The 22836-nt window shown below is 38.8% G+C and overlaps 1 protein-coding gene across 1 annotated transcript in view; it reads left to right on the top strand.

Annotated features, from left to right (window-relative positions):
* CHRNA7 (cholinergic receptor nicotinic alpha 7 subunit) overlaps nucleotides 1-22836 on the top strand; it is a 41324-nt gene that overhangs the window by 6375 nt on the left and 12113 nt on the right. The window contains exons 3-4 of the mRNA XM_085234024.1: nucleotides 15759-15803; nucleotides 19638-19747. Of these exons, the coding sequence (XP_085090150.1) occupies nucleotides 15759-15803; nucleotides 19638-19747 (155 nt within the window). The remainder of the gene's footprint in view (nucleotides 1-15758; nucleotides 15804-19637; nucleotides 19748-22836) is intronic.

Raw genomic sequence — 22836 nt, 5'->3', positions numbered from 1 at the left:
TTAGTGCAGTAGAGGAAGCCGGATTAATGGATAGTTTTAGCTGGACCTGGTCACAGTTTCAGCACAGTGTCAAAACAACACAGGACAAGATGCAGAGAAGCTAATTATTTTCTCTGCACCTCAGCTGATGGAAACTCCACTAGCTGCACAAAACACTGGTCTTTGGCCTCTGCCTTTCACTGTTGGCATAGAGTATGAACCTAGCCTATGCTTTGGAAAAAGTATTCAGTATATGCATTTCTGTGAATCAGATTCCTGAAATGTGCAGTTTCCACACTGGATACAATTACAGCCACCTCTTTCTTCAGCACTGAGTGGAGGCAAGCACCTAACATTCATGCTTTGTCTTCTAACACCCATCTCAGTAATAACATCAGAGAAGAATATTCTAAACGTATTGGTTTATAGTGAGCACCAGGAATACACGCAGAAGCGGTGCTGTTCCTGCACAACAAGGACTGGCGTGGGAAAACAAATACAGTGATTGAGAAGGTATTCACGCTGTGCCTAGAATGACATTTTTCCAAGACATTCATGTTTGCTCTAAGTTAGTGGAGCTAAGAGAAACATCTGTGGGAATTCCCTCCCTTGAAGTTAGAATATGAAATCTTAGAAATTAACCCCAAATGGTCTTATATTTATACTGCAAATCACTGCTCAGTAACGGAAGCGAAATACTGGAATACACTGACTTTTACAGTGATAGTTCAAACTACATTTTTATTGCTATTTAGATAAGAATAATAATCAAACAGTCTTATTTTAGTTTGAAAGAGACCTCCAGAGGTTATCTAGTCCAAACCCCTGCTCCAAATATGTCTAAATAGATTGTGCTACTCAGAAGTGTGTCCAGTCAAGTACTGAATGCTTCCAAGGACAGACTCCACAACCTCCCTGGGCAACCTGTTCCAGTATCTTAGTTGACATCAAGGTAAGAACTTTTCCCTAACATCTGATCAGAATTTCCCAACTTCCATCTTGGGAGCAATACTAAAAACTTTCTAAAAGAATAAGGCACTCTTCATTCTTCAGCAAAATCAGGCACATTACATAAAGATACTTCTAGTGATGTATATCAGATTACATGACTATTTGCTGCAAGGTATGCAGTTTGACTTTAGTAAAGCCTTTTGAAATAACATTCTCAGAAAAAAAGAAACAAAAAACTTCAAGGGTGAGGCCATGATTGTAGAATGGGTTAGAAAATGGCAGAGTAATTGTCAGTGGTTCATTGTCCAAATGGTGGGATTTAGATACATGGTGTGATTCCTCAGGAACCCATCTCATCCTTAATTATTTTCATTAATCATCTAGAAGATGAATAAGGAATATTTTTATTAAATTAACAGATTACGTACATTTGGTAGGGGCTTGGAGAATATTGAGGACAACAGCAGAATTAAACATTGTCTTGTAAAGATAAAGAGACTGGTTTGAGTTGATTTGATGCATGTTTCCCTATCCCTTTGGCTTACTGTTAATCCTGATGTGATTGAGCAAGCAGTGAGATAGATCGTTAACTAGCTAATTAAAGCTTTTACTACACAACAGTTTTCACTTATTTTCCAGTTTGTCCTTCTAAAATTTCTTGATAGGAGAAAGCAAAGTGCTGAATAGTTGTTTGTACCTAGTGAGCAATAGCAGAATCTCAAGAGATATCCTGTTCCTTTAGGCTGTTCAATTCACTTGTGCAGACCAAAGAAAAAATGAAAACACAAAAACTTTTTATGTTTATCTGAACTCAGTCTAAGTTTGCTCATCCTGCAATTGCCGTGGTTACTTGTATGACTTAGATTTATATATTCAAGAGCTTTTGTCCTTGTTTCATTTTACGGAGTCTAAGTATACAGTTGACTTCAATGACTTTACATCCAGCACTTAGGAAAGCCTCTGCATAAGAATCTGCAGGCTCAGTAGTTGCTATCAAACACCCTGGACCCACTGGGCAAGATAGTAATGAGAAATATTTTGAAATTTTAAAGAGAAAATTATGCTGACATTCAGAGAAGAAGAACAGGTTCTGTAAAGAAACAGACTAGAAAACAAACAGCTCCTCAAAAAAGAAAAAAAAAAAAGAAAAAAAAAAAAGGAAGAAAAAGAAATTTAAATCTGGAAAGGCAAATAAAACAACACATCAACGGGCTCATTGAGAAATTGTGCTAGAGAAGTTCCTAAGCTGTTTATCAAACCTCAGCAGCCTCTTTGTAAGCAATGGTTGTGGCAGAAGCTCAACAAATCTGCATTATTCTTTTAATTTCAGCATTCATTTGGATACATTAGAAAAAGTCTTTTCCAGCATTATTTTCCTCTCACTTGGCAGCTTGGTTTTTATTCACTCCATGCTGAAAAGAGAAAATATTTTCACTTTCATCTTGCAGCCATTTGCCATTCTACTGTGATCTCTCTCTTAGAATTTAGAAAAGTAGAACGGTGCTGGAATATGAATTTCAATATTTTTAATCAGATTAATACCTACTAGAATTGCTGAATGATAACAGAAAACAGAACTTTCTGCTTCTGCACAGAATACAAAGAATAGATCTTCTCAAGTAACAGCCTAAAATATTCTGATTATTAATGTATTGAAACCAGCAGATAACACATCTCCAACCCTGCTGTGGTGAAATACTGATCTGCTAAGAGAAATTGCTGCTGTATTTTTATGGGATTTTTCTGTTTTTTTTATGTGCTTCTAAATTTTTTTATTCCATGTATTTTGGTGCTGATATTTTCTTCATCATCTTTCTTTTACCTAGTCATCTCAGTCAGTGAGCTTAGTACTTAGTTTTCCAGATATATCGGCACAGATGCCCCATTAACCCAGAAAGTGAGCAGATGCCTAGTGATAATGTGAGTTATGATGAAAGTTTGCATCCCTATGCACACATGGCCTTGCTTACATACTCTATAATCTGCTGCTCACTGACAAAGCCTGTTTAACTGTGCATGTAAAGATGGGAATTTGGTTGACTCTTGCTGAATTTAATTGGCCTCTGACTGAAGTGTAAAGGCGCAGCTGGGGCAGAGTCCAAGTGCTGGACCCATTTGTTTCTGGAAGGCTCCTGGCAGTGCAGTGGGAAGACGCTGTGGGCTGGATGAATTCCTAGATGAAATCCACACCTCAGCAGCACGGCCTCAGCCCTGCTCCTGTAACGTGACCTGTGGGGGTCCCTCAGTTGGCAGAGGAGTGCTGCATGTCCAGGGCTGATGGCAAGGGAAGCCAGGAGCTGCTGCTAGAGCAATCCTTGGAGCACCTGTGTGCCAGTCAGGGCCTGGAGTCAAGTACCAGTGGGGGTTTAGCATTTTTATTTTCTAGTCCAGGTTGGTTATGGCTCTTGAACAATCAAGTATGTGTTATTCTCTTTCATTTCGGTCTGCGCAGATACAGGGACTGCTTTTTTCACAGAAAAGCACATGCTATAAAAAGTTTTCAGTAATTTGCAAATCAAATAGCACTGACAACAGTAGAACAAAGCATTGCCAATGGAAAGCAAGCAAACACTTTTCTATCTATGAACAGTATATTAACATAGAAACATTTAAATGTTAATTATTTCAAATTTAGATGATACAGATTTGTATCTTTCTCCAGAACCCCTCACCATGTTTGCCTGAATAGACTATGGAGCTATTCAACAGACCCAACTGTTCCCAAGCTAAAGATAACTTAAAAGAAATGGAAGGGGGAGGGGGAAAATATGGGAATTAGATATCACAATGGGTTGGCAGCAGGCAGTGTGTAAGTGCAAGCACTTATGTAGGAAAATAAAGCCTTTAAATTCATTTGGAGTTTTAAATACCTGAATATTTATTTTTAATGTGTTAACTAATTTATGTTGAATTTTTAATTTATTCAACATTACAATTGATTATTTTCCAAGAATAACTAGAAGAAGCCTAAATTCAGTTAAATTCAGATGTAACTTTCATTTATGCTTTTATGCATATGGCTGTTCACTGAAACCAGAGTTTGATTTGTAAAAAGGAAGGGTTGTTAACACCAGCTTCAGCAACAGCTATCCTGGGATGTGCTAAGAGCATAAGAATAAAGCATCTTATTGGCAGCAACAAAAGAACATGAAGTCTATCGAGTTCATTCCTCCAAAATCATCGAGCAGAAATGTGAAGCCACGTTCAGAATGGGCTGTAAACACATCTCCAGTTATGTGTACGACTGTTGATAACCATGTGCAAAGTCAGCGGCCCCATGCATGTTTAGTTATACAGCACTGCCACTTGGGACTTGTTCCGGCAAGTTCTTTGTGTTCAGCCATGAGCATTAAGAGATTTTTGTGGTTGGCAGCCCCACAATTACCCTTGCTAGCTACACAGTTGTGTCAGTTAGGTATTCAAGAGGAAAGAAGCAGGCTTTTTGCACATCACCACCAAAAGTACTAAATGCAAGAATGAAGACAATAAAAATAATGAGCAGTGCTGAGTTTGACCAAACTGCTCACTGAGCTCAAGAAATTCAGATCAGTATTTTTATGGATTTTGGCATGCTCATTCCATCTCTGACCGCATCAGGCAGAAATGCTCTTTTCACAGGAGAGAGTTTGCTCTTTTATGTTGCTGAAAACAGCAGCCTGAAGGACTGTGTAGGTGTTCTGACATTTTGGTCATGATGCTTATTGCATTTGGGAAGAAAGAGACACGCCATTCATTTTCATCAGCATATTCTTCTTAGCCAGCCTCACGGTTTCTCAGTATCTTTTTTAGTGATATGAATTCTTAGGGAAGCTTGAAAATAAAGATCCTGTAAAAGAGGACTGTTTCTGTGTGTCTGGATTTCTCCCTTCTTTGCCTAACTACTCTCCCTTTTCATTCTGAATCTGTTGGTAAAGTTCAAGTAACCTTGATAAGGATGAGGACATGAAGATAACTGAGTTCCTACAGACTTCTTGAAAGCATACAGTGGGGTAGAGGATGAAAGGAAATCACTATTTTTTAGTTGCCACAGTGACATATCAGTGTCCTAGACAGAACAGAGACCCTGAGACATCTAGAGGTAGAGTTATGGTTTATGTTTTTATTACAGGAATTTTTTTTAGCTACTTCTTGTATAATTTGCCTATACTTTGAAAGATGGAGATAAGAATAAAATGTAGTTGAATCCTTTGATATAAGGCTATCCAGGCATTACTGTTACATCAAGATGTTACAACATGACCTTTCAACTTCTATATTTTGTAGGTAACCTCTAGGCAAATAAAACTTCAAAGGCTCTCATTTCCTCATTTTAACTGGGAAGGAGGGCTGTGGGAGCTCTTTTATTCCCTCTAAGCCAAGGGAATGCTCTGCACTTTCCAGAAACCAGCATGAGTTATGAGCTAGACTGCCTATTTTTGTCAGACTGGCAATGATAACACCTAGAGCCAATATTTTACGCTAATTCAGGGTTTAGTCTTCTCAACTGGAGTCTGCCATTGAATACAATTGAATCAAGATGTATTTGTAAATAAAGTGACATCGTGCAGTTATTACCTTGCATGCTTGCAATGAATGTAACAGGGTTTTTAGCAAATGTAATATATGTAACAATTAAACTGGGGGAAACCCACAGTGAATCATGGGAATTCTTAAGTTGAAACAAATTCAACCTCCCTCTCTTGCTCTTCAAAAGATGGGTTTTTTTGTTTTTCTTTTCCCCCAAGTAAGATGTTCTGAAGCATGGCACTAGCTCTGCTGTACTCTGCTTGTTCAATTAGCCTGATCTCTGCTTGTCTTCGCACAGATGAATCTGTTCAAATCTAAATACAACCTCTTATTAATAATGATGCACTGAAAAACAAAAATGACTGCTATTAGAATTACATGCTCATGATAACAGAAATGATACATCATGAGGATGTTAATAATCTCCACTCCTTTTCTGTGAAACCTAGGTAGAAAGAAATCTCAAGCCCTTGTCAGGACAAAACCCTATCACTGGCAATGGCAAGCATGACTGTCAAAACTTTTCTGAGATTATAAATGTAATGGAAACCAATTCCCACTCTGTATCCTTCAAGACTGTGGAAAGTGTTTGGGACAGCAGGTTGTGTTGGGAATGTGCCAAAGAATTGCCATGGATTCTGCCCAGCCAGAGATTTAGGGCACTTCAATAAACTGTACTCACTACATAACAAATGAAAGAAGGGAGATCAGGAGGGGATCTCCCTATAGCAAAGCTCTGTTCGTTTCTCATATAATATGAAGTATTTAAGTTAATCATGGAGTGGCCATTTATTGCAACTCACAGTCCTAAAAACTGAAAAGGGATAGTGGCAGCAACCTGTGCCAGTCTGGGTTATCCTCAGCAAAAACCTCCACTTTCTCGTTAGGAGCAGTTCTGACCTGACCATTCCGAGCAAAATTATGTCTGCTCCTGGCTTTGGCTACTCAAGATGGTTATCACTCAAAGACAAAGTCTCAGAGGCTCTCAAGGCAGCATTTGATATGACTTTAAAAGGTCAATCTCTGACACTAGTTTGTATCTGTTATTAGACATAAGCTGATAGCATAGACTGAGGTTTTTTATCCATGGTCACAGACAAGCTTGCTTTATTTTCCAGCTTGCCTCTCTTTCACTGTTTCTTTTAACATGAGAAGCTGGACTACTTTTACATTTCCTATATTCTGAAGGTGATCCTGTTTTTCAAAGCAAAATTGAACTCACTCTGTTTTTAAGTCCCACTTAATCATTTTCTTTGTCCTTTTAGTAAATGTTCTAACAGCTGGGCTAACCTACCTGATATTAAATGTTTTGAAGTAAGAAAGTGATTAATGCCATTCTTGCTTGCTAAGACTTAAATTTCACTAGTTATAGCAAACAGAGCAGCTTCTGGAAGCTCCCTATGCTTGGGTTTTTCTGGTAGCAGCTGAGAGATACATTAACAAAAATGTTCAGGTGTAAAGTCAGCTTCGAGTAGTCAAAAGTCCACTGCTACTGCTAGATAGCTGTCATGGCTGACAGGATCCTTGTTCACTAAGGAGTCCTACAGGTGGCTAGTAGTGTTCTGAATCATTACCTGTGTGGATGAAATATGTTACTGATGGCTGAACTTCGTATTTTCCTGACTTTGTTTTACCTTTGGTTCATGCCCTTGAGTCATATTGACTTTGATATCCTGCAGCAAAATACTGCGTGACAAAATTGCCTCTCTTTTTAGCCCTCACATGATGAAATCTTGTATGACAGAATTATTTGCTCAAGTCACAGTGCTCCATTTGCTCAAGATGAACTGAAAACTGATTAGCTTTTTAGTTTCCAAGAAAGTACTCTCTTCTTTCTTTTCCCAGCACAAGAAGCTTTTTCTTTGTCACAAAGGCTCTGGAAGTTTTCATGTGGTTTTGGCATTTTAATGTGTGCAAGTATCTACACAGCTTCTTCTTGTATTTCAAGAGGTTGGATCTGTTTAGTTGCCTCCTCCGTCCTGGTCTTGTGCAGCCAGAATATAATGAAAGAAAGCATTTTCCTTCCACTTTTTGTATTCAATCATCTTATACAATGTCAGGGGGTCCAGCTGGGAGTTCAGCATCAATCCTCCTGGTGCACATGAAACCCCTTGTATATCTTTGCTAACGTCCTTGAAAAAATTTCACAAGCTAACAGGCTTCTGGAGAGGACTGCCGTGCTCTCCCTTGCTTTCAGGGGAGTGACTAATTCAATACACTGTTGTGTATTGTGTACTGCAGAGAAACTGTTGCTGTGTTTTAGCTGTACTACAGAGTGGAGGGGTAAAGAAAACCTCACCAGTGACTACAAAGGTAGTGAAAAGAGTAGAGGAAATTTGTTCCATCAGATAGCCTGTGGAACAACCCAGTGAACAACATGACAGCTCACCTTGGGGCAGCAGGTACTGTCTTTTTATATAACCAGGGAAAAAAATAAAGCATTTCCGTGTGCAGGTACAACAATTTTGTGTTTTGCAAACTGATCACTTAAATTCTAAGGACAAAAACAGCTTACTTCTAAACCAGATATACCATTCATTCTATGTAATCAAAATGATAAATGCTACAAATGCTTGGTAGCTCTCTACTTCACAAAGAACTTCAACATGTAGAAGCATGAAGTACAATTCATATGACACCCATCACAAGCCCTAATAAACTGAAAGTTACTAAGAGCTCAATAGAAAAGAAATTTTCAAATTTCTCTTTAATTAACTACTCATATTTCATTTTGCCCTAAGATTTTACTTCTTTGATTAAAAAGGCTAAAATAAATTAAAGATCAAGAAGCACACAAAGTAAGGAAGACATTTTCAGGTTGGATTTCAGAGATTTAACTGCAAAATCCATATTAATGTAGGAGATAGTTAGGTAAGCCCTGAGCACCACTGCAATACCTCATCCCTAAAGGTGTGAAAGAGCCTGAGGTTCTGAGTTGGAAGGTGTGAAAGTCACAGCGACAAGTATCATCCTGGCAGTGAAGGTACCTCAGGGCTGAATTTGGCTTTGATGTCCTAAATATCATTAGCAGCATGGAGTGGCTGCTGATATAAAATAATGCCTTCTAGGAGGCATTCAGTGCAAACAGAATCAAATGAAGAGATGATGCAAAGGGAGCTGGCCTGAAGAAAGCACAAGCCCAAGGCACACAACCATGCAGAACTGGCAAACCATGCTGAATAGGCTGGGCACAAAAACACATCACCTTAAACTCCATTGTTACTATTTGTAAGAGCTGCTATCGTTGTTCAGGGAGTGCTCCATCCCAGCGGTAGGCTGCATCATTACAACACTGAATCATTTGCTGTCAGAGCTCAGTTTTCGTATGAAAATCTCACTGATATGACAAAACTTCTAATACTAAATATAAAAATGTGTTTAACTTTGAAGTGGTTTTGGGAAAAATACAGTGAAACAGTAAAAATTTATCTCTAATTCTGACAATCGAACTATTTTGCACTTTTTGCACCCGTTTTCAAGATGCCTATTCTGTGGCCTGTTTCTGCTCTTGTGCTCAGTCATGGAATATTATTTATGCATTGATAATAGCCTTTATACTGAATTTTTTGCATAATTGGAAGTATGTGCTGTAAGCTGAGCCAAACACATTTTTCAATGATAAAGAGGTATATCACTGACTACTAGAGAAAGGAAGGGTGAATGCAGTACTCTTTTATGGTGAAAGGGAAATCAAGTGGGAAAGAAGGATCAAGAATTCAAATACCTTTCATCTGAAAAATCCTGTATCCTACTTTTTCCTTCACCTTTATATTGTCTAAAAACCTGTTTCACATTGCCAAATCTACATATGGGTATTTATTCCTACGCAAAAAAAAAACCAAGCAATTCTTACGAAGATGATCAGGGGACTGAAGCACCTCCCCTACGAAGGCAGGCTGAGGGAACTGGGCTTACTCAGCCTGGAAAAGAGAAGGCTGTGGGGTGACCTCATTGCAGCCTTCAGTACCTAAAGGGAGCCTATAGACAGGAGGAGAGTCAACTCTTTACAAGGGTAGATAACAGCAGGACAAAGGGAAATGGTTTTATGTTGCTTACTACGCAGTTGCATACAGCTAGCTAAGCTCTTAGCAAATTTCTACACTGTGGCTACATTAGCAGCTCACTAGGGATCCCACCTAGGATCTGGTATATTGCTGGGAGAACACTGCTTATACAACAGATTATATCTGCTCTATCTTTAGTTCCTGACAGCTTCCATGAATCTTAGCTCAACTTGACAGCAGCTTGATCTGACGGCGTCTGAGAAGCACTGAAAGAAGCCAGAAACTAACAGTAGATTTGAGTATCTTTTGCCAACTGGCCATTTCACAAGTGCTTAACTCACCTGCCAGCCCCTATTCTCAGTAGAATTCAGGTCTTTTCAGGTTGGACAGAGCTCAGGGCATGGCTTTAAAGAGGAAGAAGGAGAAAAACCCAAGCTGTGTTAAGCAAAAATTCCTTCTCTAATTAAACATAGCATGATTTTAAATGAGGTGGGATAAAACTTCATTAGGTGCTAGTAATTTGATAGAAGATGCCGAGAATGTTTAATGAGCAAGTGTGAGAGAGTAAGATAAGAGGTAATGAACTAATTAACCTTCTGGTTTTGGCAGGATAATATTCAAGCAAACAAAAGTGAAAATCTATATAGGAAGTGCCTTACCAGTCTCTCAGTGACTGCCAGCCCATTTTTAATTTCAGACTACAATTATTAACTTCAGTCTCATGATGAGATACCAGTTAGGAACCTAGCATTTTTGCTAATAATGAGAGATGTCTTTTATTAAGGTTCAGAGTAAGTGAGGTGAGTTCAAAGAGGTGCTCAAGAAGGCTAGAAGCAAGCTGTGTCTCATCTCTAAAACTTTGTAATCTGGTCCTTAAAATGCTCAACAGCCTTCTTGTCTGAGGATTCTCGTTCTTGGATGTCAGAGGTGGTACAATTTCAAAGTGATTCTGAAAACTGACACCCCCTTACATGTTGAATTCATAAATAACAGTTCTGGGAATTAAAAAACTTTTTTGAAAATTCTTATCTGGTAAAATTTTTTTCAAAACAGAATTCAAGACGTTATGAACCTGAACTTGCTTTTCAACAAAGCAAATTTTTTTTTTTTCTATACAGCTGTATGTAATTCTTGACCAAAACATTGAGAACACTGATGCAATCTGAAGATTTAACATGAATCTTTTTGGGAGAAAGAAAAGAGATTAATTGGATTTAGGAAATCTTTTATTTAAAAGAAACATCTAGGAAATTTGACTGTACTCATTCACTCAGTAGTAGAAAATCTTTAACTAACTTATGGGAGAGAAAATACTGAACTTTCTCAGGATTTTGCAAAAAAGGGACAAAGGAGTTATAAGCATTGCCTGGAAGGGATAGAAGATATGGGAGACAAGACTTTACATAGACAGTCAGACAATGATTATAAACATTTTCTCTCCTCAAACACAAGGTGCCTACAAAGAGGCATTTTAATCAATGGACAGCAGTGTTGCTTCCTCCCATGGCCAGAAATGACAAGTAAAGAGTTTTCTATGATGTATTCATTCTCATGAAAGAAAAAAAGCATTCATTTCAGTCATCTGGAAGCAGTTTGCAAACTCAGACTGAATATTGTTCAAAGTTTAAGTTACAAAACTGACACAGTTAGCGCTGATGGTTCTACTGTCCCTCTACCCTGCCCAGGCTGTCCCTGTTTTCAAACAGCCCTGTGGTCTGCACCTCAAATACTCCTCTTGTGCTTTCAGTTTCTCCTCTTCATGTTCTGTTTAGAAAAATTATTCAAAATCTGTGGGGGAGGAAATAGATTCAGCATTTTTCACTGCTTGTATTATTACCACGCTATAAAGCAATTTTACTTTTTGTTGTTGTTGTTCAATAAATATTTAATTTCTTCTCTTCAAGAGGGAAGGCAATGTGATGACAGCTCCTTGGTAGCTGTATGTTTTCGAAGAGGTGACACAGTAGGTGTGGCTGCTCCCTGATGGTGGATCTGAAAACTGCTGCAGTCATCAACCACCTTCACCCAGGAACATGAGGCACAGCTGCACATTGCTGTGGCTAAACTCCCTGCTGACAGTAGCAATGTAGTTGTCTTTTCCTAGGTCTTACTTTTTCAGTGATTTGGGTGACATTCAACAAAGTAAAAATAAGTGAAGAATTGGATTTGAAGTGCAAAAGTTACTGCTAATACATTTTAGTTAGGAATTCCTTTTATGCAGGTCTTCTGCGAAGCGTGCATTTCCCTCTGGCTGCTTGTCGCTATCTAGATGCCAATCTATAGCATCAGAGGCTTATTTTTCTTTATTTTATTCCTTGCTTTTTTTCTGCAGTGGATGCTACATGTGCTGACATCCCTTTGAAAGTAATCAGATGATACTCCTCACAAAGTTTATATTGTCCAGGTTAATGGCCTTCAAAAGCATATATCTTTCTTTTACATATTTTATTGAACATAGGGTCAAGGTAAGATAATGTGACTGTGTTCCCTAAGGTGATCAGTCTGATAGACTATTTAAAGTGAAAAGACAGGCAAAAATCAGATGAGAAATGAAAGAATGAAGACAGTGCTAAATCCTGCAAAAATGTACAGAATGTTTTTGATACCTCTACCTACGAAAAGGAGTGAAGGACCATTCAAATCTTTTTTATGCCAGTGACATCCCTTTCATTAATCACACTACCATTAAATAATGTGATAATCAGTCCAGGAGCAGTTGCCATCTGCCATCACAGATCATGATTACAGTTATGAATTAAGCAGAGTGAGGCAGCATCGCACAAACATCCCGCAGCACAAAAAGAACCTGACTTGCTTCTCATGAGCTGTGCTGCTTGTCCAGCACAACCCAAACACCAAGTAACCTAGACTACCTGCTGTGAGAAAAAACACACCAATCCAAATTTCACTACACAGTTACTGCCTTCATTCTCTGATTCATTTTCCCAGCACTTAGAATATATTGTGAGGACCTTTTTCTCTGCCTCTTTATAGTAAAAACTTTGTAGCAAGAGCTGTCTCACTTTGGCATTCTGCATTTTTTTTGCAAAATAAACATTTACAAATTACTGTGAAGTGACGAAAGTTGATGACATTCTAAAGAGCCTTTCAAGCCCACCTGTCATTTTATGGGGAAGTATTGCACAGGTGAGGAAAAATGATGTTAATGCAGTTTGCTATAAAGCTTTTAAAGCTGTCCAAAAAACTCCCCTAGACATGAGAACTCCTGTAGAATGTCTCCTGCCCCACCCTTCACCAGCTTCCCTTGTGCTTGTAGAAAAGGACAAAGCCTTTCAGACAGAATCTTTCCTCTAGTGATGGGCGAGTCAACCCGATAATGACAAGATTTTGGAAGCCATCTGTTCTGGGAAAAAAAGAGCTCTAAACCAGCTCTCAGCATGCAGCAAAATTCTTACAGCTGAGGAGCAGTGATAGGATTTAGTACAGTGATGCAGATGGGAACTACTTTGATCATCTATATACTCTTTCAAGCCCTAAATGTTTAAAATATCAGAAAGAAACACCAGGAAAACAGCATAGTCCATCTTGTCTTCTGCGCAAGTTATCTTTGAGTTTGTACTCCTGAGATACTCAATTTCAGTTAGGTTTGAGTGAAAGCTTACTATTCAGAATAACTCTTGGCTTTGTGGATTAGTGTCCCAGAAAACGTCTGTAGAGACCCCTGCAGGCAAACCTGGGATGCTGTGCCATGTGGCAGCTGCCTTGGCAGCGCAGCAGGCAGCTGAATCACTCTGCTAGAAGCACAACTGGATTTAAGGTCTGCTGTTCCCTTCAGCTGCACTGGTTTAACTGCTCAGTGATTGCTCTCCAGCATACTCTGTGATGTGTGCTGGTTGATAGTAGAGCTCCTTTCTGTTATTCCAAAAATAGTTCATCTGACTACGCTGTAGACTCAGGGCTTCAAAATAAATCCCCATGGCATATCATTAGCTTAAGCATCAGCAGCTCTCCAGCTTTAGTACAGTCTTTTCTAGCTACTCAAAAGGGAATTTTTAAAACATCACTTATCTAAGGCTAGAGCCATTCATGTGTGGAAAGATATCACACTGGGAGTAAAATGTGAGTTTAACTCAGGATTTAACAATGCAGAAATACATGCCATTTAGCTAATTGTCCTGAAACAAATTTCCCACAGCATAATGGATTCTGAATTGCTCTGCACCTTAACGTAGCCAGTTAGACCTGTGCAGGGCAACAAACCTCCTGTGTCCTACAGTGAAGGCACACAGCAGCGGTGCCAACAGTGGAGCTCAGGTGTAACAGATGGGACATCGCATCAGAGGAATGGGCATACTTGTCTGGGACAGCACACAGAGCCTTAAGAAAATGCTACTGAACTTCTAAAAAGTTAGCATTAGTGGTCTTAACAATAGAGGGGCAGTTTGACAGAATGGTATCTGATATGGAAGTGCAGATGAAGCAAAGGGGTGAAATTGAATTTCTCTATGTGAAAAAAATGACACCCACTGAAATTCATTGACATCTGCTGAACGTTTATGGAGCCCAAGCAGTGGATGGAGCACAGTGAGGCAATGGGCAGTGTGTTTCTGCAGTGATGGCAGTGACAGTGGGGCACCTCCACCAGTACAGATTCTTATGAGCACAGCATGCAGGCTCTTGTTCATGGCTGGTGAAAATGCACTGCTAATGGTCGTCACTATGTTGAAAAAGGAGGTTTGGAACTGATAATATGCTTTATGAAATAGTGCTATTGTGTTCTTTTTATCTGTTATAGTTTCCATGGGAACAAAAAGGAGGCATTACATTCAGAACAACAGACCTAAACTGGCTTTGTTGTGGTTACAACATATGCAGGTTACTGAGAGAGGCATCAAATTAATGTTTGTATGACTAACAAATAACAAATACTATTACAAATTAGTTACTACTTTCCCTGGCTGACATCTTCAGCAATGCCTTCAGCATGTTATTTCATGCATCATAATATATTTATCATACCAAAGGGTTAAAGAGCCCTGTTTCCCCAGGATGCTATTTAAATGGCACTTGAGATAATATTCAGCACAATACCAAACTCTACCTAAATATTTTGTTATTTGTCTGCATGCTGTACATTTAGTTCTGATCACACACGACCTACTAACACTGATGTGCAGTTAATGATGCTGCTTTTCAAAAGGCTCCACTTGTCTGAAACTGTCCCTTGCACTGTTTCATTTTATTACTGTGTTAATCTAATACCACTTCAATTAAATGTCTTTCAGAACTTTTATTGGATTTGTTCACTAAACAAGAGGAAGAGCGTTTGTTTATCTTTAGTAAAGAGTATTAAGAAAAAGACAGCTATTTGGTATGAAATGTGATTAAATCCTTTTTAGCCATATAGGGTAATTTAGGAACAATATTTAAGTTCAGGAAGGGTAGCTGTGAATTCAGGGGTCTAGATGCACAAGCAACTCTGACAGCTCCTGCTGTACAGGTGACCAACACTTGGCTGCCACCCTTCCTTTGCCTGCACATGAAGCTCTGGCTGTTGCTGGGACAGGGACTGTGCATTCAGCTCAGAGTGCCCAATATGACAGTATTTGCTTCATAAAACCCAGGTGGATACTGATGATGGGAGGATGACTGAGGGATGAGTAATTGCTGGTACCTCTAGAGAAATGAGGTCACCAACATTTTCCTGTGTTTGAGAAATGAAGAATTAATCTTCTTAATTAACTGTAGCATTTAAAATGCCCGTTCTGTCCCTTGAGCTTGCATCAGACAGTTATAGGAAGCAAGGGGGAAGGCCATGTGAACATGGTAACTTTCAGACACAAAAATAACATTCTGCCCTGCAAATCCCTTCTTGTAAAGCTGTGACACAGCATTTCCTTGTATCATTCCACTAAAATCAGTCGTGCTACAGCTGCCTGTTAAGAAGCTACTGGATGTGGCCTCAACACACATCACTGAGCTTAGTCACTGTTGTCCAATGCAGTTTCTATGACCTGTGCATGTTTGGTGTGTGAGGTTAATTAGGGAGAGGGCTGCTCCTAAGCAAAGGTGGAACAAGCAACCTTTGCTATAATCTGTTTTGTCTTTTGAGATACATTATTAAAGAAGGAGCCTCAGGGAAGAACCTGGCAGAAGGATACCCTCTGGTAACAACTTGACTGGCAGCAGTAATACAAAGTACATTAAAAGTACCTGTGAAAACTTCCTATGCAGTAAGGTAGAGGCAGTAATTCCCTTTGTTTTAAAAGGCACCTTAGCACAACTATTTCATAACAGTCATATATATCTACTAACGTTATCATATGATACTAAGCTGGTTTATTTTCTTCTCTGCAGGATGAAAAGAATCAGGTCTTAACAACAAACATCTGGCTACAAATGGTGAGTTCTGAGGAACAAAGCATGTTTTTTCTTTCTTTGTTCTTTGCATTTAATCTGGTGCAGGTATAAATTTTAGGAAGCTTCCATGCTTCTGTTCTGTGTCTCAGTACACAGTGCACAAAGCTAAGGTGAATGGCAGTCTGCAAAGCTGAGATTTAGGGCCTGATGCTGTTTCAGACATTTCTGAAAACTTTTTAAGAAACTGAGTCACCACAGCTGGGTGAGTTACAAACTCACCTTAGCCGATTTAAGCCACTTTAGATTAATCATCACAGGATATCCAGAGTTCCAGGAAGGTGCAAGTTCCTTATCACCCACTTCAACAAATCCATTACATTGTGGTAAATCATTTATCTGTGAAAAAGAACTATACATGTATGAAATGCATTTCATCTGTTGTGATCAGGACTCTGAAAATCACCATGTAGTTCAGGAGGAAATTTATTCCAAAGAGATGGATTATATCATGCTATCTGCTGCTGTTGTCCTACCTGAATGCCTCTGCTGTCCTGTTTGCTTTGCTTTCAATCTGTCTCCGTAAGAAACTGCAGGAAGATTTTAATTAAAATGGACATGCTGTTCTCATGTTGCTCAAAATACTGTTTTTTAAATATAAATTATCATCTTATTTTTACTGTGAAAAAGAATTTTTAATAATATTGCTCCAAATTCCATTTCTCAGTTGTATGACAAATGTGTATTTGAACATACTTTCAGTTTCCAAACATTCAGCTGTGAGCACTGTATTTTTCCTTGTTTCCCTGTTTATTTTGCATACATATGGTGTTTGTTTTTCAAGCAGTAGCTTTGTTTTACCTTTTGTTGCATTGTTTACTTTCTACAGTTGTCAGAGGCTTTTCAGACTTAACATACCTCTATTACTGCCATAGATGGCACAGCAGAGAACTTTGCCCCCCATTAACTCAAGGCTGACATTACTGGGAAGGAATGTTAATCACTTTTTAATAAATGGAACAGTCAAGATCTCTGTAAAACTATTCGAATTTTTCTTTCTTTAAGATGAATTAGTGAGAGAGTTGCTCCTAAGCAAAGGAGCCTACACAGATTTATTCTGATGGGATCAGTTTTGGAATTGGTTTACCACCTAAGGTTTAGAATTAAAAAGATGCCTCTTACCATACTGACTACTGGCCTCCTAACCACAATTTCTACCATAGATCTGTGTTTCACAAAGATGAGATACAGCATGGCTGTTTTTCCATACTGCAGAGGCCAGGATGAGAACTGGCATTTCATTCCCATCTTACAGAAACAGAACTGCATGGGCTAAGTAAAGCTTTACAGAAGAGTTTCATTTTTCAAGACAAGCATGCTGCTTCAGCAGAAACTTTACATCTTTCTGTTTCTTTAATTAGATCACTTAGTCTAAATATATTATTTTTCCTTTGACTGTAACACTTTTATGGAGGATCTCTCCCACTCAGTGGTAGGCCTCAGGAAAGAAATGAAAGACTATTTGGATGACCTAGAAAAAATAGTGTGGCTATTCCATTTGTTCACAAAGAAGAATTGACTTGGAAGAAGCATTCAGTTCGTGCTTTTTTAGAGGCTTATTTAAGAGTAAGATTAAAACTGTCAAACATAATGTGTTTTTGGCTTTGAGTTGTCACAAAAACAGTTGCTGTAATTACTGACCAGGAAAAAAAGGTGACAATTCATACTCAAGAGGCTATCAATTATTTTCCCTCTCCTTATCCTTCCTGAGACTTTTTTTTTCCCCCTAAGGAAATTCTCTTTTTTTTTTTTAAAATGTATGTTCACTGTATTTTTTTTTTATTTATTCATCTTAGTATTTACTGTGTGAGGAGCATGTTATGGTCACATGTTATGGCAGATCGCGTGATGTAGCCACTCATCACGGCCTGTGTACACATTAAAAAAAAAAAAGAAAAAAAACCCAAGTGTTTCTGTATTCACTGTATGCTATACAGATTCAAAGCATACTTATGGCAAACATACAACATTTTATTGTGCTAAATAGTCCGCAGTGAGAAGTTTTTCCCTGTATATGCATCTTCACTCACTGTTTTGATATGTAATGCATATAGTCAGAGATGTATACTACATATGTTTTGTCTAGTCGTCACAGAAATACCAAAGTATGAAGAACTAACTTGGGAGAAGGGAGAATAAATCTAGTTTATATGCAGACTCTTCAATTGTTGGCTCTATCTACATGGCAATACTGGTCAGTATCAAAATCTTAAACATATCCAAGTTTCAGTAGGAGCCTTGCCTAGTCACACAGATTAATATTAAACCAAATACCCTTAGATGCTTGCTTTTCTAATCTGTATCAAACATGCTTTAGCTACAGTGGAAACAGTAGCTCCAAAGTTAAAACAAAATTGGACAGCTCACATCCAACTTGATGAGAAACTGTAGAAGTTGGCAAAATGGAGCAGTCCCAATCTGTTTAGCATAATTTCTAATCCAGACTTCAAACATAAGTTTGCTGTCACCCTTTGGATTGCCTTTATAGCATTCAGTGGTGCTATGTGCTCTACCATACTAGCTACAATAATTGCTAGAAGCTGCTATAATCAGAAATTACTGGATATATTGGCATTACTGTAACACAGTTCAGATGGCAATCAACCTGGGTGGGAGACCAGTGAGCTGCTCAGCTCCTCCAATCACAATTCTGTGATTCTGTGATTCTGTGATTCCATAGCCCCACAGCCCCAGCCAAGGCCCACTAGTCAGAAAGTGATTTGTTCTGACAGCTATTGAAAAAGAGTATCCCAAAGCCAACGAGAGCCCACAGATTTAAATAGGACAACTCAAAACACACTTCAAATGGTTTATGTTACTGGTAAAATAAATAAATGAAAGTATCATAAGGATCTTGATATTTCTAAATTCTACACAGGATGAAGTGGTAAAAAGTTCAGTATAAAATAATATAAGGTAAAAGTGGAAGTAAAAATCCTGAAAACATAGATGAGAAGCCATCAATCAGTTCATAGGAGATGTGTATAGATGGGCATGAATAAGATTCATAGTTTGTAATTAGTGAAAAGAAAAAGCTAAGAGCAGAAATATTGAAGATCTCTGTAAAAACTACTATTTAGAGAGCAAAAGGGAGAAAAGCAATTCACAATGCTGGTGATTTGTTCAGATGAGAAGGAGCTAAAAACCGTTAGTAAAAACTACATGGAAGCACATGCCAAGAAACCCAGATCTAAACCCTGTTGTATTGACCACACCAGAATCTATGCCTATACTGATAGCCATACTGCCACCAGGGCAGCAGCCTGCAGTGCAGGAAGGGAGCTTCTGCAGCAGCTGCTGGACACTGCTTCAGAGGTTGGCTCATCTCAGGCTACAGGAAGTGCTAGTATTAACTACTCAACCATTTCAATTGCTTTTGCCTATCAGCAGTCTGTTGGCTGCTCTACCACACATCTGTAATCAAGTTATTACAATGTAGGAATTGACAAACATAGAAAACAAAGTTGTCTCTGAAGAAAAAATGTAATTGAAGTGAAGTATGAATTATAAAACAAAACCTGCTGTGTCCCAACTTGCTACCTGAGCAAGTGAGCATTGTTCATGCTACAGCATGAAAAAATAGAGGCATCTCAAATCTTCTTTTATAGGCTGTTACGTATGCATTGCAGTGTGAGTTGAAAATGAGATTATTATGCTTTTGAGTGAGCTCTTGGTGGCCTACTCATCCTAAGTTTTTCATTGTCAGAATCTAAATAATAACCCGAACAAGAAAGCATGTATTGTTTCAGACTATATTGTCTGGAGAGCTACAGTAAAGCAATGAGTAAGCTGATCTAACTTTCTGTCTGTATGTCTTAGTACTGGACAGATCATTACTTACAGTGGAATGTGTCTGAATACCCTGGAGTGAAGAACGTCCGCTTTCCTGATGGACTGATTTGGAAGCCAGATATTCTTCTCTATAACAGGTGGAAATACTTTTATTTTCCTGTGGGGAAGGAGAGAAGATAAGACAAATGACATAGCCATCTAATCAAAATGGCTAAGTTCTGAGCATTTGGAATGCTAGAAAATAACCATTCTCTTGTTTACACAATGGGAGGTCATATTTGCAAGTACTCAGTAAATAACAACATCTTCTCTACCACCAATTCTCATTAGAATCTATGTGATTATTGGAAAACCAGATTTTTCTGGCTCTTTTAGTAATAGAGATAGTGATAATTTTCTCTTGAGGTTTTTGTTTTGTTTTGTTTTGTTTTTCTTGTCTAAATGTTAACAATAACTTCAAATCTGACTTGTGGCTGCTTGCCTAATTTCACTAGAAGCAGGACAGTGAAATCTTATCTTACAGCAGGTAAATGCCTGTAAGAATGTTTGCATTTTTGTACATATTTCAAGCATTAAAACAGTCTGCCTAGGTTGATGATGGAGTCACTGTCCAGGAGGTGCTCAAGAAAGGTGTAGTTGTGGCACTGAGGAATATGGTTTAGTGGGTATGGTGGTGATGGGTTGGGCTTGATGATCTTAGAGGTCTTTTCCAACCTTAATGATTCGATGGTTCTATATCTATTTTTAGTGTCTTTCCATATTCTTACTACAAAAATAGCTAGACCTTAAGCTGCTCTTTTCTTCAAACTATCTGTTCTTAGTTGGGCTTACTTTAGGAGCAGATTACCTTCAATCTGCTAAAGAAACATTGTGTCCAGTGTTTCCTATAAGATGAAATAGTAATGAATCTGAATCAATTTTCCTTATGTCCCTCGCAATTAGACAATGAATTGTTTGCTTGCACTGTAACTCTTCACACTTTGCTGCTAATGAGCAAGACCTGTGGGTGTGCCTGTACTTTCTAGGGCAGTCTGAATTTTGAAGAGCAAGTGGGTCTTCTTGGTTTTAATTATTCTATACTAAGCAATTGCAAGAGGAAGCCCCAAGGAAAAGCATTAAGTTCTTCATCTCCAACAGGCCTAGATTAAGCAAGACCTGCCTATGCATACATTATATTTCAAAAAATTCACTTGCTGACACCCCAGTTTCCTGCTGTCTGTTGTCTCAAGATGAAAGACCATTTCTGCCTCTCTGAGAGGCTTTGGTCAGTGTACACCGTGCACATATAGCAGTGCAGTCTCCTGTCTGAATGCTCAAGTGACCTTTATAGGGATCATTTCCTTGTGAGTAAAGGTCTTCTGCTGTCTCTGGCATAGATATAACCACACAGATGAAATGCAAAGTCGGGGCAAGCAGCTCGCAGGTCAGTGAGCGAGCACTGATTTCTGGTGTCTCTCTTCAGAATTATATCTCCATGCAGGGACTACTAGGGAGTCTCCTTTCCCATCACAACTGTCCTGTTAAAGCACTGGAAGATGTCTGCTCTTTAACAAGTTGTCCTTTTCTGCTGTTATGATATGCCTTCTTGCATTTCCCCAGATACTGGAAAGACCATCTGCTTTGTACATGCTGCACTAGTTCTTTTGTGGAAGACAGGTTATATATTTGCCCATGCAGGTGACAGGAACCTTTTGTCTTCCTCTGTGTCTCTGCCATATGCTCAGAAGACAGCCTTGTGCTGAGCATCACCCCAATTCCCCTTCTGCATGGCAGGAGCCGCCTTGTTGTTGCAGCAACACCCATACAGTAGCAGGACTCGGCCTGTCAGCTGCAGCTGTGCTGTCCCTCTGCCACTTACTGATCACCTTTGTGATTAATGTCACTATCACAGCTGTTGTGAATTGCAATGCTATGACAACAGCACACAATGACGGCGTTTGACAGCATACTTCTCCCCAGGGCTAACATGACTGCTTTGCTTACAGCATGCGTCTGTGCCTCTCCCAAAGGTACAATTACCACTAAGTGATTTGAGGGGAGCTCTACTCAAGTTCCCCATACTGTAAGCGCCTGTCAGAATCACTTCTTGTTTCTGGTTCAAGCACTGCAATTAGTGCTTCAGTTGTCCATACACCAGCTGAATAATGCTCTGTACATAAACAGTACACGTGCTGTGTATTCCTGAACACATATATCTGCAATACTGACCTTGCTTAATGTATTTTTCACTGTAAATTTGTTATTTTGAGTATCTTTTCCTATCTAGCTTGACTTCATAAATGACAGCATTCTTGGGAAAGTCCCACACATCAGTCCTTTTCTCTTTCTCAGTAATACACTGGGTGTGCCATGCAGCTGGTACTCTACAACAGCAGTCTAGAAGTTTCCAGAGGAAGGCATCACACATACCACCTACCTGAGAGGCTTTCAGTGCATCTGACGATTTTTGCGTCAACATTTAAGTATGTGGATCCAAAACTAAAGTGTGATTTTAGCAATTTTCAACTACATTTCATAATATTCATGCAACCATGCTAACTGTAGCTGAAGCACATTACACAATGAGAAGGATAACTGAACACCTGGAAAACCAGCAGCTAGACTGCCTTTTATTACCTGCCTATTGTAAAGAGACCGGGCCCAGTTTGTCTATGGGTTTTTTGAGGGAAGTGAATCTTGGCCTGTGTACAAATGATTGCAGGACCGGCTGCATTAGTATCGTGTTTGGCCCTCTTCCACTTTGCTAGTTTTACTACATTTATTAGAAGTTCCTATTTCTGGTGGTATTATTTTTCAAGTGGCCACACAGTGCTCTTGAGTTCATGGAATAATGAGAATTCTGGTAGCTATGCCTCAATTTCATTTTTCCTCTTTTATAACCCTGAGATTCTCCAGATAAGTCCCAGTGGAATTGTATCTGGCAGGTGTAGCTGTGTCATCTCAATGTCTCGCAGCCTATAGCTTTTTTCAAGTCGTTATACTTGAAAAAGAAACGTAGCAGAGATAATTTTCTATCATTATATTAAAGTACAAAATCTCGTCAAGCAAAGGCTTTCTTTCTTAGCATAATCCCAACTGAAGCACTGCATTTCAGAAAACAATCAGAAGCTCGGTGTAGAAAACCATATGCTCCTTTTTCTGAAGAAAAAATATTTTCAGGATATTTAAATACTGAGTCGAAGTATCTTTTGATGTTCTTTTAAAAATATTTCTTATTAAAACCCAA

Source organism: Meleagris gallopavo, chromosome 12 (assembly GCF_905368555.1).
Source record: "Meleagris gallopavo chromosome 12, MGAL_WU_HG_1.1, whole genome shotgun sequence".
In the NCBI taxonomy this organism is placed as follows: Eukaryota; Metazoa; Chordata; class Aves; order Galliformes; family Phasianidae; genus Meleagris; species Meleagris gallopavo.
This window is presented reverse-complemented; position numbering and strand designations above follow the sequence as displayed.